The sequence below is a fragment of the Nicotiana tabacum genome, chromosome 8, assembly GCF_000715075.1.
Source record: "Nicotiana tabacum cultivar K326 chromosome 8, ASM71507v2, whole genome shotgun sequence".
In the NCBI taxonomy this organism is placed as follows: Eukaryota; Viridiplantae; Streptophyta; class Magnoliopsida; order Solanales; family Solanaceae; genus Nicotiana; species Nicotiana tabacum.
In genome coordinates, this window is record NC_134087.1 from 59,625,722 (window position 1) to 59,642,453 (window position 16,732).

General features: G+C 40.7%; 1 protein-coding gene across 1 annotated transcript; it reads left to right on the forward strand.

Moving 5' to 3' along the window:
• The first annotated feature begins 408 nt into the window (after positions 1-408).
• On the forward strand, positions 409-2,114 carry LOC107805241 (NAC domain-containing protein 2). Its single transcript, XM_016629238.2, has 3 exons — positions 409-707; positions 809-1,086; positions 1,179-2,114. Exons 1-3 carry the CDS (start codon positions 545-547, stop codon positions 1,638-1,640), a joined length of 903 nt encoding a protein of 300 aa, XP_016484724.1. The 5' UTR covers positions 409-544; the 3' UTR covers positions 1,641-2,114.
• Positions 2,115-16,732: the final 14,618 nt, after the last annotated feature.

The window sequence follows — 16,732 nt, forward strand, 5'->3', positions numbered from 1 at the left end:
AAAAAGAAGGCCCGCAATTTTGTCAAAGTGACGCTGCCAAATAGCCAAGCGTGCATCGACCTGACATACGTGTCCACTGCCACTCCAAAAAACTCTGACCCAAAACCGAACCAGAAATTTCCAGGAACCCACCGAACCACCTAGTCTATTTGGCACTCCTGTCCAAAAATCAGTGCGTAAGCAGTGACCAAATGCACCCACCCCCCACTCCTCTTACTCAGGTCAGCGATACCTACTGTCGCATTCCACCCAACTCAATTCTTGCATACGTGTCCATCACTTTATTTACATTTTATTTTTTCATATTTTCTGATTATTTTAACACGTTTTTTCTAGATCTCTTGTCTTATCTTTGCCACGTGTCCCTTCTACAATCTCTATATATTCGCTTCTCTCCCTTGTGTCCGAAGTTTCAACTTTCAAGTATTTTCCTATTCTATTCTCCCTCATACTCTGTATTTAGACATCCCAGCAAAAAAAAAAATCTTAAAAAACAAAAGAGAAAAAAGGGAGAGTAAATTGATTGGGAAAAAAAAATCAAAAAATGACAGCAGCAGAGTTGCAATTACCTCCAGGTTTCAGATTTCACCCAACTGATGAAGAGCTTGTGACGCACTATCTATGCCGAAAATGCGCCTCCCAGCCAATTGCCGTACCAATTATTGCTGAAATTGACCTCTACAAGTATGACCCTTGGGATCTTCCTCGTAAGTAATTTTCTCCTTCACCTTTGTTAATGTAATAAAACAGTTCAAAATTTTGAAGGTGAATTTTTGAATTAACCAAAATTTTGGTATTTCTGTTTCAGATTTGGCATTGTATGGGGAGAAAGAATGGTACTTCTTTTCACCTCGAGACCGAAAGTATCCGAACGGTTCACGCCCAAATCGAGCTGCTGGAACTGGTTATTGGAAAGCGACTGGTGCCGATAAGCCGATTGGACATCCGAAGCCAATGGGAATTAAGAAAGCATTGGTGTTTTACGCCGGCAAGGCTCCCAAAGGAGAGAAGACTAATTGGATCATGCACGAATATAGACTTGCTGATGTTGATCGATCTGCTCGTAAGAATAACAATAGCTTAAGGGTGAGTAGCGGAACAGAATTTGGAACTGATTGATTGTTTTTGACGGTCTAGATTGTGTTTCGGTTGATCTGACGGTTTCTATTTGTTTACAGCTGGATGATTGGGTTTTATGCCGAATATACAACAAAAAGGGCTCGATTGAAAAGAATCAACTCAGTAACCGGAAAATGAACACAAGCTATATGGATATGGTAGAATCTCCAGAGGATCGGAAGCCGGAGATTCTTCTGCCGCCGCCGCCGCCGCAGCAGCAGCAGCAAGTGCACAACGATTTCTTCTACCTGGACCCATCGGATTCAGTTCCGAAGATCCACTCCGATTCGAGCTGCTCGGAGCACGTGCTTTCGCCGGAGTTCACGTGCGAGAGGGAAGTGCAGAGCGAACCGAAGCTGACCGACTGGGAGAAAGCTACCCTTGATCTTCCGTTTAATTACATGGATGCCACTACCGGCGCCACAACAGTGGATAATAGCTTGTTAGGTTCACAGTTCCAGAGCAGTTATCAGATGTCGCCGCTGCAGGATATGTTCATGCACCTGCACAAACCTTTTTAAACCAAGTGGAGCCTCGTGAATCAATTTTCGGCTGCAAGTGTCAATGGAGACCAGCTAAGGTCCGTGACTGCGCACGTGCGGCTGTAATAGAATAGTAGTACCGGCATCTTTGATTTTCTTTTGTTTTCATATTGGCAATTGGGAAGACAAATATTTGTAAATAGTTAAGTAATAAAATTGCAATTACAAATAAAAGTTTTTTAAAAAAAAAAGAAAAGAAAAAGGGACTATAATCATGTCTATAGTACATAATGACCATGGGACTTAGGTACTACATGTGAATGTACTTTAGTGTTATGAGAGAAGTTATAAGTAGTATGGCAAGTTTTAGGTGTTTTTCAAACTTCCATTCTATTCATTAGTTGTTGGGTTGATTCACTCTTGAAATTTTAGAACTCTTTTGTTCTAGCATTATGGGTTTTTATGTATTCTGCCAAATTGAGGAATGCAATAATATCTTATTTATATCTTTAACTTTTTTGTTTTGTGATATAATCCAACTTTTATGTTACTCTGGTTGCTCTACAATCAATGGTTAAAATGAGATGTATTTCCTATGTGATGGAGTTTGAATTTCGAGTTAAGTTTTTTTATTTTGATTATGAATTCGAAATAGAATTTTTAAGCTTTTTGAGATAAAATGTAAATATTTGGAAACTGTAGTCATAATAATTAGCAATTCAAAATAATAATTAGCAATTCAAAATATTCAAAATGCATGATAATATTATCGTAAAGAAAAATTTGACTTTCGAAATTCAAATTTAGCTAAATAACACTAATCTATTTTGTGGAATAATCCACCTTTCGTTTTATTTTGTTTCACCTCGTAATAAATGGTTAATATGTGATAGCTATTTGTTGATATTTTCAAAACTCAAAATGATCGTTCATATTTCAAATTGGCTTGACATCTCGAAGGTGAATTGTGTGGTCAATCCAAACAATAAACTGTTAGGAAATTAAGTATTTTTACATATTTATTTATTTGACTTGTAATACGATTTATCACATGTGAAAGTAACCTTTTTAAGGGTCAGCAACTGGGGAATTTTTTAATGATGATAGGAAGCAGATATGACTTTTTAAGTGTCAAGATCCTTGTTTTAGAAGTTTTCGCCATAATTTTTATTACAAGATGCAGAAGACCGCGAAGCTCGGCGTTTTCCGACACTAAAAAGGCGGTAAAAGCAAGTAATAAAAGGAAACAGATGAAGAGAGAGAGGTATAGAGGAGGTTCAGAGGTGGTTTGAAGATTGAAGTAAAGCTTTCTTAGAGGTTAGACCTCATATTTATAGATGGACGGCGACGGTTCAACGATGCTAGTGGCCGACTATTACTGACATGCATTTATTGTTTTGGGAAAGCGAACCGATGGGACGTTTCGGTCACTTCGAGAGTTAACGTCACGGGGATGACGTCATCATCGAGGGCTCCGAAAATCGAGGTTCAAATCGTTTCTTATCATTTTACTCTAAGAAATGCAGGGACTATCTGTATACGGTCAAAATCAGGTACCCCCGATTTAGTAGAATCGAGACGGCACACCGAGGGCTGAAGTTCGATAAAGACCAAGCTCGGGCTCGAAGGTAGAATAAGAGGCTCGAAGACTTTAGTGTTCGAGGAACATCAGAGCCAAGTATGACCCACTCCGAGATAGTGTCGTTATGAGTTTGTTACAGAAGGACAAGATTCTCTCCACGTCCCCAAGATCATGGCGTAAATTCCGGAATTAATTTGTACGAATTAGTACAAATCCGTACTAGGCGGTTACACAGCTATCTCAATAAGATTTTTTACTGTAAATGGAAATGTACTTTATTTAGGGCTCCCCTCATATATAAAGGGACCCCAATCATTTGTAAACATCATCTAATGATTGGCAAGAATATACTATCTTACTTTTTCGCTCATTGTTCATCAGAATTGTCCTTTAGGTTTATTATTCTTGCTTTATTGTTCTTGACTCATCTCGAGGTCGCCAGAGCTCGAGGTCGATACTGCCTACTAATTTATCTACTGGTTTGGTCTTTCTTATTCCCTTCATCTATACTTCATATTTCTTGATTATTAATTGGTATTGAATTAAATCACGTATCTTTAAAACCACAAATCATATTTAATTGTTACTCGTTTTTTCGAGGTAAATGTTTGACCCAAAAGATATTGAAACATTTTGATTAAATCAATTAAAGAATATAAAGAGGTAAATCTTAGTCAATCGTAATAAACTCCAGATCTATAAGCAAATCAGAAAATAATGCATATGACGAAATAGGGGCGATCAATCTTATTGATGCTTTTCATTTTTCCTCTCATTAATCGGCGGAGATAACTATTTTACATATTCCATGGGAGATTGCTTTGTCTTCTTTTTGCTAAGAAGATTACAGAGGAGAGGAAAGAGAAAGAGAAAGAGAAGAAGCCCCCCTTTTTAGGAAGGTTCCCTCCCTATATATAGTTATGGAATCCTTATTGTGTTCTCGGGTCAACACACTTTCATACCACGTCCGCCTTCGTCGTTCCCTAAGTGTTGTTTTTCGACTTGTCAAGTTTTGTGAGCGCGGGGTTTGGAGAAAATCATGTTGTCATCCACTGTCTCGCCGCTTGGACGGGATCTCGGATGGGCCGACCATAGCGGTCAGATTTTGACCAATACAGTTAGTCTATCCATCTACCGGGGTCGTCCCTTGTCGGGCCTGCCAGACGGATTATGATTGCTACATATCTGAGAGAAATCTAACTACCTATCCCTTGGGTATGGTCCTTAGGTTTCAAGTGACGTAACAGCGCCCTTTCGATATCCTTGGTCTGTTGCGGCCGTTTCGGGACCGAAACATCGTTTAACTTGAAACATTGTTCGTGGTTGCCGCCATTATGCCACACGTTCCCAGGGGATTGAACCGTTTCATGCCCAATCAAATTCGAATGCGACTCTTAGGTTTCATGCTTGGGGGATTATGTCTCTTACAAATTGAAGGAATACATCATTTGATTGACTCATTTCTTTGCCTTTTACTCGAAAGAACTTTGAGAATCTTCTTTTCTCCTGATACTTCGGATTTTTAATTTTTTCCGGTTGCAAAGAATTTTCGTCTCTCCCTTTCTTTATCCCTTTGTTTTATCGAATTGATACAAATGGTTGGCGATTCTTCTTGTGCTGACCTCCCTGCCACAATTCCGGCTCCAGAAAGCGATGTTTTGGTCACTAAAGGAGCAGAAGTGGTGGAAGATGAGGAGGTCCAATCGGTGGCTGAGATCTTGCCTCGCCTTGGGAAAGCATGGATGTTGATACCCAATTTTTCCCTGTATATTTTTTCATATATACAAAATACTTTCAAAATAACATATGTACGCATATATAAGCATGCCCAAGTATTTTAGTATTTTTTCCAATTTTTAAAACCAATTTATTATCCATTTTAGCAGTACAAAATCAATAATTACTCCCAAAATCATCCATTGTGGTGAATAATTTATTTTATTCCCATATTTATACCAAAATATAGTTAAGGTAACTTTTATATATTTTTATAAATTTATTTGGTATTTTTAAAGCTAAATTGCATATAATTGCAATTCTAGCCTACTTTAAGATTTAATAGCATTTTTATAATCATAAAATTGGTTCTAGTATTTTTAAATTAATATTTATGTGTTATTAACTAATCCATTGCTTTTAATTTGTTTTCAAAATCATTTTTACTATTTTTTGTAAAATAAAAGGGAAAACTGGCTATTTAATATATAACCCCAATTTGTTTCAATTATAGCCAAAATTGACCCTCCAATTGGCCCAATATTGACCCCCAATTGGACCGGTCCAATTTCAATTTTAACTCGACCCCGACCCAACCAATTAACCCGCCCGGTCCTTCTTTTAATCCAGGACGTTGATCATTTTGATCAACGGCAACGATCGTCCCTTGCCTTTTTAATTCCCCAACCCTAACCTAATCCCCTCATTTCAATCAGTTGGTCGCCTTTGAATACTCTCCCTCCCTCAAACTCTCTCGAAGGTTCCTGGAACCCTAGCCTCTCTCATCCTCTCTGACCACAACCTCACCAGAATCCATCGCTTCTCAGGCCATGGATGGCCTGTACTCACCTCCCTCCACTCTCAAACGTTTGGGGTTCGAAGTTTTGAGGTCTGACCTCAATGGTGTCCATTCAGATCCTCTCAGATCCATGATTTTAAGACCTTTTCGGCCTTGCTCCGGCAAATCCAAAGCATTTCGAGCCTGGTTCTAACCTCTCCGACTCAAGATCGGACTTTTCTTCTAAGCCTTTCTCATTTCTAAGGTTTCTCTGAAACCCTATCCATTCGAGGTTTTTATCTGGTTGTTTTCTTAAATATATGCTATATATGTGCTCTACTGGAGTTTTAAAATGTTTTCTCCAATTTTTTCTTTCAAAATTTGTTTCTCTTCGATTTAGGGTTTCTGGAAATTTTTTGAAATGTTTCTCTGACTCTTCCTCTTCTTTTGTTTGTGTGTATCTATCTATGCTATGTTTGTATGTTTTCTTTTTCTACCTAGCATGTTCTTCTCCTGTATCTTTATGTTTGCCTTATTTTGCATGTTCTTCTATTGTGCTCCGTTCTTTCTTCTACTAGTTTCTATATCATGCTTTCACATGTTTATCTTATGTGTTCGTTTACACCTATGTTCCTTCACTGTATTTTCTACTAAGCTTTAAGGTCTTTAGTTGCCTTCTTGTGGACTTTGTTTGAGTTCTTTGTTAAACACGTTCCCTCTACTGTTTTCCTAAGTTTATACTACCTCTTTTCTCTTTTGAACTTGTTTAGGTCCCAAGCCTTTCTTAAAATGTGTTCTCTATGCTTCAAATAAGTTCTTCATTCTATTTGCCTTGAACCTTGCTATTTTATCTGTTTGTTTTCACATGAATCCCTGAAAGAAGACCTCTAAGCCTGTTTCCGTTATTTGTCTTCTTTTCTGTGTATCTGACTCGAGTTGAAAACCCTAGGGTTTGGGGTTTTTGGCGAGTTTTGATCTTGTGCTTGAGACTACGGTTCTATTTTGGAACTCTAGGTTTCTCAGACTCATTTTGAGTCTTTGTACTGAACTTGAACTTCTTTGACTCTGAACTTTTCTATGCTAGTTTTTTCTAATTAGCATGACAACTCTTTCTTGATTCACATGTCTGTGCACTTTATATATGATGAATTCTTCCTTCAAAAAAGGTTTTGCCAATTTGTGATTGATTCACAATTCCTTTTAATAAGGATCGATTGATTGTTACTGATTTTTCTTTAATTAAATCTTTCTTCACCTTTTCTGGTTGGATTCATTCATACCAAAACTCAATTTCTGATTTTTTTACTGACTGTTGATTGATTGTCTTTCCTTATTTGTACAAACCGTGTTGCTATCAAACTCTTTCCTTAAATAACTTCTGTGTATTTACCCTTCTTGTGCTACTTTGGAAAAGATCTTGATCAAACTCTTTCCTTAATTATCCTTTACACGTTTAAAGTCAGAATCCCTTAATTGAAGGGAAACTTGTGTAATTGATTTATGAATTATTCTCTTACCTGTTTTTACTTTCTTTCTGCACTATAAAGGGCAGGACCCTTCTGCACTTTTGAGGACTCCCAATTCAATACTCTTTAAGACCTTGAGTTCAACACTTACACAACACTTATTGAACACTTTCAATTTCGATACCCCTACATTCTCAATTCAACACTCTACTATCTTCTGAAATCTTCTGGCTGTGTGTTTGCAGTTTTGCTTTACTACTCTCTTCTCTTCTTATTTCCCTGAAACTGGTATGTTCTAATTTAACTCTCGGCTTCATCCCGATGTGTTTGCTTTACAATTTCAACAATCTTGTCTACTTTGCTGTTTATGTTCTGTATTGAATATGTTGTTCTCTTTGTATCTGTTCCTGTGTGAATTTCTCATACCCTTATTCCCTTCTATGTTTTGAGTTAAGGTTCAGGCATTGCAGTTTCCAAATTGCTGCTCATGTCTGGACCTGATCCTTTAATGGATCCTAACTCCCAAACAATGTGGCTAACAGGCTGGTTAGGGGTGTGCCAGCACTCCTAATTGCTGGGTATGACCACCAGCCTGTCTTGGCCTTCCCCAAAATCCCCTCTATGCACTTTCACTCTCTCTTAGATTCTAAGTTCTGCCCCTTCCTATGAGCCTTGCTTTGGGACTTTGAACTCCCTCTGAACTTGGACATTTGAGGGTCGACCCTTCCACACTGCACTATAATCCAATTCTGCAATATATTTGGGTGTAAGCACTGCCCGGAGTCCACTTGAGACTCTTAGGGAACTCTGACACATCCCAAATAGGAGAAAGGCTTTGGAATTTGATCTTTGGAGTTGGTTTACTTCATGCTTCAGACAGAAGTCTGAATCAGGCTCTCCTTGGTTGGGATTTTAGCTTTCTGATGTAATTTTTACTTTCTTTTCTTCATTCTGGGCTGTAATAATTTGTAACAACTCATGGGGGCTTATAGTGATAAGGGGAGGGGTACTCATGTATGCATAAGGGTAGATATCATGCTCATTAGGTCTTTATTTCTGCAAATCATGGCAAGTTCTGCATTTCAGCATCTTTGAAATCCTGTTTTAGGTTCTGCACTTCTACATTTTCATATAGAAATCCTGTTTTAGGTTCTGCACTTGTTTTAGGTTTTGCACTTCTATATTTTCGTATAGAAATCCTGTCTATAAACTTCAGCACTTTTGCATCTTAGAAATCCTGCCTATAAGTTCTGCATATATATCATATCAATAGCTTTTGCATTTCTGCATCTCATATAGAGAACATGACTATAGGATTCTGCGTTTTGCCTATCATATAGAAAGCATGTCTATAGGGTTTCTGAATACTGCATACGTATCCATCATTAGGCAAACGATATATAGGCTTAAATAATAAAAATCAGCGTTTTAGATGCCATGCCTATATGATTTCTGCATTTTCGTAAAGGATAAAATCAGTCATACTTAGAAAGCATGTCTATAGGAATAAGCAACTAATCTGAATCCCTCAACTTGCTTATAAGTTTAAAATCAGTAATAGCATTGCTTAAACGCTTGCAGAACTTATGTTCCTGCTGTTAATAAATCTGCTTCTGAAATCAGTATCTTTCTCTCATATTTAGATATCATGCCTATAGGTTTTACCTAAGCAAGCTATAAGGTAAATTAGCTAATTGAGTTAGACTTTGTTAATTCCAAACCAGCAGGCAGGTCTGATTCCGGTTTCTTATATGAAATGTGTAATAGACCAGTCTGCCTCCTTAACGTTTAAGTTTAATTCAGACCATAACCAGTATCTGCAAGACATGCTAAACAATCTGTCTTTAAGTGAGGAGGCTTGTCTGAGCCTTTTAAATTGTTATATTTTTCCCATATCTGCCTTATGTGTTTTTGTTTATCGCTTTAGAATTTTATCTTTTTAAACCATACAAAGCTCAAATCTCCCTTCCCTTTAGGACTAGTAGTCCCAAATGCCTCCGGGGCTGATAGGATTGGGGCGGGTACTAGCATGCAATAAGTAAACGAAACCATTCCGCGTTTAATACCTCAACGAGGTGGGAAAGGGTAGATATGAATATGATGACCGGTGCGCTAATACCACGTGTAACCCCTCTTTTGATGAGTGATTAATGGGTATTGCATTGATGTAATCCATATTATTTATAAACCTAGGACCCCCTTCCCTTTACTTGTTTATTTTATTACTTTCAAAATTTCAAAACAACTTTTTTTCTCAAACTTTAGCTTCCTTGTTTCTTCGAACTTTAACTTATTTGTAATCACAATGTGACAAACCCTCATATTTGAAACCCTTATTTGTTTATTTATTGTTTGTACTTAGGTCACAATTGTAGCATGGACGGGAACCACACTAGTGGATCTTGAAGGGTGCCTAACACCTTCCTCTCGAGATAATTTCTAGCCCTAACCCAAACTCTAGTTTTTCTAAACAAATTCTTCCTAGTGTCCTATGCACTTAATCATTAGGTGGCGACTCTTCAAATCAAAAAATCCAATTCTCAAAAGGGAACGAGTTTTCCTCCCAAATGTCATAAACCCGATTTCGAGAGAAAAAGGGCGCGCGACAGCATGACGACTCTGCTGGGGATTTCTTTAAGGCTTTTACCATTTCATGCTATTTCTGACTTTATGGTTCCTTGAATGTCTTAGTCCCTTTAAGTATTTATTTTGCTATCCTACTTCGAAAACTGACTTGGCTCTTCGTTTCTTCTCTTTATTTCTCTTAATGCTTTCTTTTATCGCTTTCCTTTAATACTATTGTAATTTTGAGAAATTATTGTAATTATTACCTTATGAATGTGCAAATACATGAAAATTTGTTTAATTATTATAACTGCATATTCAACTTCATATTCCACTCGTGCCAAACAAAATACCATAGCAACGCTTATAATGAGTGGTTGCGCCCTTCTGATATTATTACCCCCTAAATTTGGCAAAGGCGTATTTGCGGTAAAACCAGTCGATCAACGGTGTAGTCGATGGTTCCGTTCCTTTCCCTCTTGAGTTGTCCGCTCAAAGATACCGGTCTAATACCCCATAAAAACCCTACTCTATTTAATTGTGCATGCATCACTGTCAAAACCTAGCCGAGTCAGTTATGTTGGCCACATAATGACTCTTTAAGATAGCCTTGTCCAAAGTCCACTGGGTTTCCTTGGAACCCAAACGGACATTACCACATTCTGTGCATTTATTTGGAGAACTAAATGCTGCTTATGCCAATTATTGATAGTTAAATAGTCGAGTCCGGCGGGGGTAAGGGCCTTATATTTTTGTTTTGCAGAAATGAGGCACGAAGTCCCCAGATTCGGCATGGTCACCAACATCCACCCGAAATTGCTAAATTGGTGGGAAGACCTTTATTCCAGTGATCAGACCCTCATCCGAAAATACTTGGGAAATTTACCTTCCCTTCTGGAAATCCAACCCAACAACAAAATTATTGAAGCTGCCACCCTGTTCTGGGATTGCGATAGGTCTGTGTTTCGCTTCGGGGAGATTGAGATGACACCCCTATTAGAGGTAATAGGAGGACTGGCTGGTATACCATGGGAGACTCCGGGTTTGTTAATGCTAGAGAATCGCAAAGGTAGAGGTTTTCTCAAGATGATGGGTCTAAAGAAGAATCCGGATTTAACTTGCCTGAAGGAGTCGTACATTCCCTTTGAATTTTTGTACGAGAGATACGGTCACAGCAAATCCTACTGTACCTATCTTGATGAGTTCGCCCTTACGTCATTAGGACATATCCATCGAAGGGTCTTCGTCTTTATGTTCTGCTTTTTGGGATGATAGTATTTCCTATGAAGAAGGCTAGGATCCATACTAGACTAGCCATGGTCACCAAGACCTTAATGGAGGGAATTGGCGGGCAACCATTCAGCAAAGTGCCCATGATTATTGTAGAGATGTACCGAGCCCTAGAAAAGTGTCAACAAGGAGCCCCACACTTCGAGGGCTGCAACTTGCTACTCCAACTCTGGCTCATGGAGCATCTTCAAAGGGGTGAATATCGGCAAGAGATTCAGCGTAGAGACTGGGACGATCATATAACCTTCCATCAACCAAGGCAAATGAACTACATGCCCAACATGTTTGCTCAGCCAAGAGATACCAAGGGGTGGGTGGAGCTATTTGAAAATCTAACTGAGGATCAAATACAATGGATGTTCGAGTGGTTCCCTACTGAAGAGTTCATCGCCCGATCCATGGACGCTCTATTTCTGATACTGATCGGTTTGAGAGGAACCTACCCTTATGTCCCTCTCCGAGTTATGAGACAGGCTGGTAGGAAATAGGTTATACCAAGGGTCGAAGCTGATGACAGTCCTTATAAGTGCCAAGCTCAGCATATGTGGCATTGAAAGATCATCATGGGGAGAAATACTATCGAGCCTGACAGATACCATGCTGGCTGCACACCATACTATTCAGGCTGGCTGGAGGATAATCACAATGGTCTGGGCTAACCCGGGTTTGTTCGAGGTCACAGAATCATCGATGAAAGGGCAGAAGCACAAGTCAAATACAACCAACTGCGCAAGAGGATTCGAGAATGTGAAAGCGAGCACCGGGAGATACAAGAAGTCAACCAAAAACTGATTGAAGAATGGAAAGACATGGCTATCACTGCCAACAAGTGATTAGGATACTTGGAGCAGGGTTTAGTGGAGCTGGAAAGAAAGTTTCTTAAAAGGATCGAGGACTGCCAGAATGCTAAGGGAAACGAAGGTGGACACCTGGCCAGAGCCTACTTGCTGCTGGGACTTCGTGAGCTGGTGAAGCTGTTCGATGGAGCCAAAGATGCCGAGTCTGGGGAAGGTCCTTCTGGGACTAAGTAGTTAGGATTCCTTTTATTTTGCTTTAAATGTAATAAGGCCAATGGCCAGTAGTGACATTTTACCTTCTGCTATTTTAGTGTCGTTTTGGGATTCGTCTTATCTTTATCAATAAAATGAGGCATTTAGCATTATAAGTTCTCCAAATCAACTTGTCGCTAGGCCTACCTCGGGCACAACGAGGCTCCAAAATTAGGACACGGTTTATATTCTCACACTATGTGTTTAAATATCGCAACATCTTTTCCTTATAATCCGTACTAACTTGCTACCTTTTTGTTTTTACTTTTGTTTTATTCCCCTCCCTAAAGGTTAGTTCATGCACTCTGACATCGTCATCATACTCCACAAGATCCAAGGGCCCTCCACCCATTCCTCCTCCTAGTCCCGTCAGAAACAGGAACAAGGGGAAAATGGGAGATTTGAGCAACATCAGAAAGGAAAACTCGGTTGAACGAGTAGAAATCACTCAGGGTACTCATGTCTACAAAGAAGGTGCATCCCAACTCAAGCAGAAACTGCTGAAATTTCAGGAGGAACTTGATCAAGTCCGGAATTTGGCAAGCTTGTCGTTTTCCCTCACCACCCCAAATATCAACTTTCCTAACACTCAAAACCCCATACCTCCACAAAACATCCCGAAACCACAAAACCATCCCGCTCCCCATCTCCACTGTAACACTTGCCACACTTCTAACAACACCCCGCTACTCATCCTTGAACCACTAAACTCCACAAATGATCATCTCCACACTCACCATAACACCTCCATCTATGTGGAAACCATACCACACTCTATTCCACCCGTCTCAAGCACCCCTGAGTCCGATGACAAAGACTCCCTTATCAGAAACCTAGTCGCAGAACTCAAGAAGTTGACTAGCTGAGTTCAGGGTGTTGAAGGAAGCAAGGGAATCGAGGGATTGAACTACGAAGACCTCTGCATACAACCAGATGTCGAACTGTACAAACCTCCTAAGTTCGAAATGTTTGATGGTACAGGGGATCCCAAAGTCCATTTAAGGACATACTGCGACAAGCTGGTCGGAGTAGGGAAGGACGAAAAGATTCGCATGAATCTTTTTATGAGAAGTTTGAAAGGAGATGCTATGTCTTGGTACATTAGCCAAGACTCGAAAAAGTGGTCGAATTGGGTAAGTATGGCGTCTGATTTCATGGATAGGTTCAAGTTCAACACGGAGAATGCGCCAGATATGTTCTACATCTAGAACCTAAAGAAGAAACCTACGGAGACTTTCCACGAGTATGCCACTCATTGGAGATCAGAAGCTGCTAAGGTCAGACCGGCTTTAGAAGAAGAACAAATGAACAGGTTTTTCCTTCGAGCTCAAGACCCACAGTACTATGAAAGGTTGATGGTGATTTAAAGCCAGAAATTTTCCGACATCATCAAGCTGGGGGAGAGGATCGAGGAAGGTATCAAAAGTGGCATGGTCACAAACCTTGAAGCTTTGCAGGCTACCAACAAGGCTCTACAGTCTGGTGGCACGTCCAAGAAGAGGGAAGTGAGTGCCGTGATGGTTGCACAAAGAACCAAATCCCCTATCAAATACCAAGCCTACCCGATGCCTCCACTCACATATCAACCTACCCAAAATTACCAAGCACTCTCGCCCTCTTACCAAGCTCCACCACCTACTTACCAATCACCTCCACCACCCACATATCAACCTACTTCATCCAGACACTCCCAACCCGCACACGTCTACCAAGCCTACAACACCCAACAAGCCCACTATCAATCACCTCCCCCTCGCCAAAACTTTCCTAGACCCCGACCAAATTTCGACCGCAGACCTCCCAAACAGTATACCGCTATTGCCGAACCAATTGACCAGCTATATGAAAGGCTCAAAACTGCTGGTTATGTCACCCATATCCCTGCCATAACCCCCAAACACCCCTCCCAATGGGTCAACCCAAACAAAACTTGTGCATACCATTCCGGCATGAAAGGGTATACTATTAATGAGGGTCGATCTCTGAAGGATAAGATCCAAGCTTTGATTGACAACAACATCATTGTGGAAAAAGAGCCTGCTCCGAACATCCGCAGAAACCCTCTACCAGACCACAAGGGTGGAGGCGTTCACATGATTGAGATAGAGGATTATTGGGACCCCAAAGGATCGATCGGATTAATCGCAGAAGATGACGAGCCAAAGAAATCAATAGTCACCCTTAACCCGATTGTGGTTCAGATTCAGCCTTCTGGGGATGCCGAGGTGAATATGTTTGTACCACTTGAGTTTGAAGCACCACCCCCTGCAAAGACGCCAACACCAAATGAGGTCGAGTTTGGGTCCCCAAAGGCACTTACGCCATTTGAGGTTGTTGTGTTGCCTTCCAAAGCAAGGGTGCCCATTCCGATAGCAATGACAGCCATAACACCGTTCCACACAAAGGCCATACCATGGGATTACACAGCCGAGGCAAGAAGGAAAGGGAAAACCAAGTTCGGAGAAGCAGTTGTGGCATAGGGTATGACAAGGACCGGCAGGGTTTATACTCCAGAACACTTGGCTGAGTCGAGTAAGAAGGCATATGGACGGCCAGCCATCACTGAAGTTGGGCCCGACGACCTCTGGAGGAAGATACATGCCAAAGAGTATTCAGTCATTAATCAGTTGAACAAAACGCCAGTCCAGATCTCTATTAGCTCTGCTACAAAGCTCTGACGCACATAAGAGTGCCTTATTGAAGGTGCTGAGTGAGGCGTATATACCAAGCAACATCACCGGAGGAGAAATGGCAAATATGGTGGGACAGGTATTGGAGAGTCACAAAATCACTTTTCATAAAGATGAGTTGCCACCAGAAAGGCTGAGCCAGAACAAGGCGTTGCACATCACCGTGCAATGCAAGGATTATTTTATCACCAGGGTCCTGATCGATGGAGGGTCTAGCCTTAACATTTGTCCGCTGGTAACACTCAGAACATTAGGGAAAGGGCTGTATGAGATCAAATATGGGGCTATTAACGTCAAAGCCTTCGACGGTTCCCAAAGGTCCACTATTGGGGAAATCAGCCTGTGTTTACAGATGGGGCCTACTTGGTTTGATGTCGACTTTCAAGTAATAGACGTGCCGGCATCTTACAACTTGCTCTTGGGATGACCATGGATTCATGCCGCTGGAGCTGTAGAATCAACCCTACATCAGGCAGTGAAATTTGAGTGGAATCACCAAGAGGTGATCATCCACGGCGACGGTAGCAATCCCATATACAATCCCCAGACCATCCAAGCGATCAGAGGAAGAAGGAAGATAGGCAGAGAAACCTATCACCACATCGAGCGAGTCAACGCCGTTGACAAGGATAAATGGTGGGACAACAAAATCGAAAGCATATTGAACTGGTACGGATAGAGCCAGGCAAGGGACTTGGCAAGAACCTCCAAGGAATTGCTAAACCTATCAAACTAAAGAAACATGGCACCACCTTCGGTCTGGGATGTGAGTACACCTGGAAAGAGTTCAATGAATGGTCGTTGCCATGGCGCGGGCCTTATTATCCACTAGAGCATCTGATACCTCACTTGGAGCAGATTTTCCAGACAGTTGATGTTATATATGGGTCAAAAGAAGAGGAAACACTGGCAGCGATGAGGGATTTGTTTTTGGAAGAGGATGACATGGATTGCTGTGTCATTTTCGAGGAGGAGGGGGAGGAAGGCCCTTCCATACAAGCCGTGAGCCGAGGAGCGCACCTCAACAATTGGTCCATCAGAACCACCAGAGCCCGGAAAGCCTCGGGGTAGCAAGGCTGAATAAGCATCATGCACTATTTTTCATTTTTTACTAGTTGACTTTCCTTTTGCCTTTTAATTTCGCAATAAGATCTTCAATGTTCAAAAAAGTTATGGAATTTTTCAAAGCATTTCGATTTTTTCTTATCTTACTCTTATTACTTTCTCTCATTTACTTTATTTACAGTATTACTATTACTTATCTTGATGAACCAACGACTGTGAAATGTAACGAGACAACGCGACAAACGAACTCAGAGGAAGATGATATACCAGAAGAGGTTGTTAAAGAGGTTAAGGATTTTGAGAACAAACCTAAGTCCAACCTGGACGAGACCGAGATTGTTAACCTAGGAGATGCAGAAAATGTCAAAGAAACTCGGATCAACGTTCATTTGACACCAGCAGAAAAGGAAGAATACACAGAATTTCTGAAGGAATATGAGGACATATTCGCCTGGTCGTATGATGACATGACTGGTTTGAGTACATCTATTGTGGCGCACAAGCTGTCAACTGATCTGACATGCCCACCGGTAAAGCAGAAGCTCAGGAAGTTCAAGCCTGGCATGAGTTTGAAAATCAAGGAAGAAGTCACCAAGCAAGTCAAAGCTAAGGTTCTCAGATTAGTATAGTATCCAACATGGTTAGCCAACATCGTGCCAGTACCAAAGAAGGACGGGAAGGTCAGAGTCTGTGTCGACTACTGGGACCTCAACCGGGCCAGTCCCAAACACGACTTCCCCTTGCCAAACATACACATTCTAATTGACAATTGCGCCAAGCACGAACTGCAGTCATTTGTTGATTATTTTGTTGGGTATCATCAGATCTGGATGGATGAAGAAGATACTGAGAAAACGACCTTTATTATGCTGTAGGGAATGTATTGTTACAAGATGATGCCGTTTGGGTTAAAGAATGCTGGGGCCACCT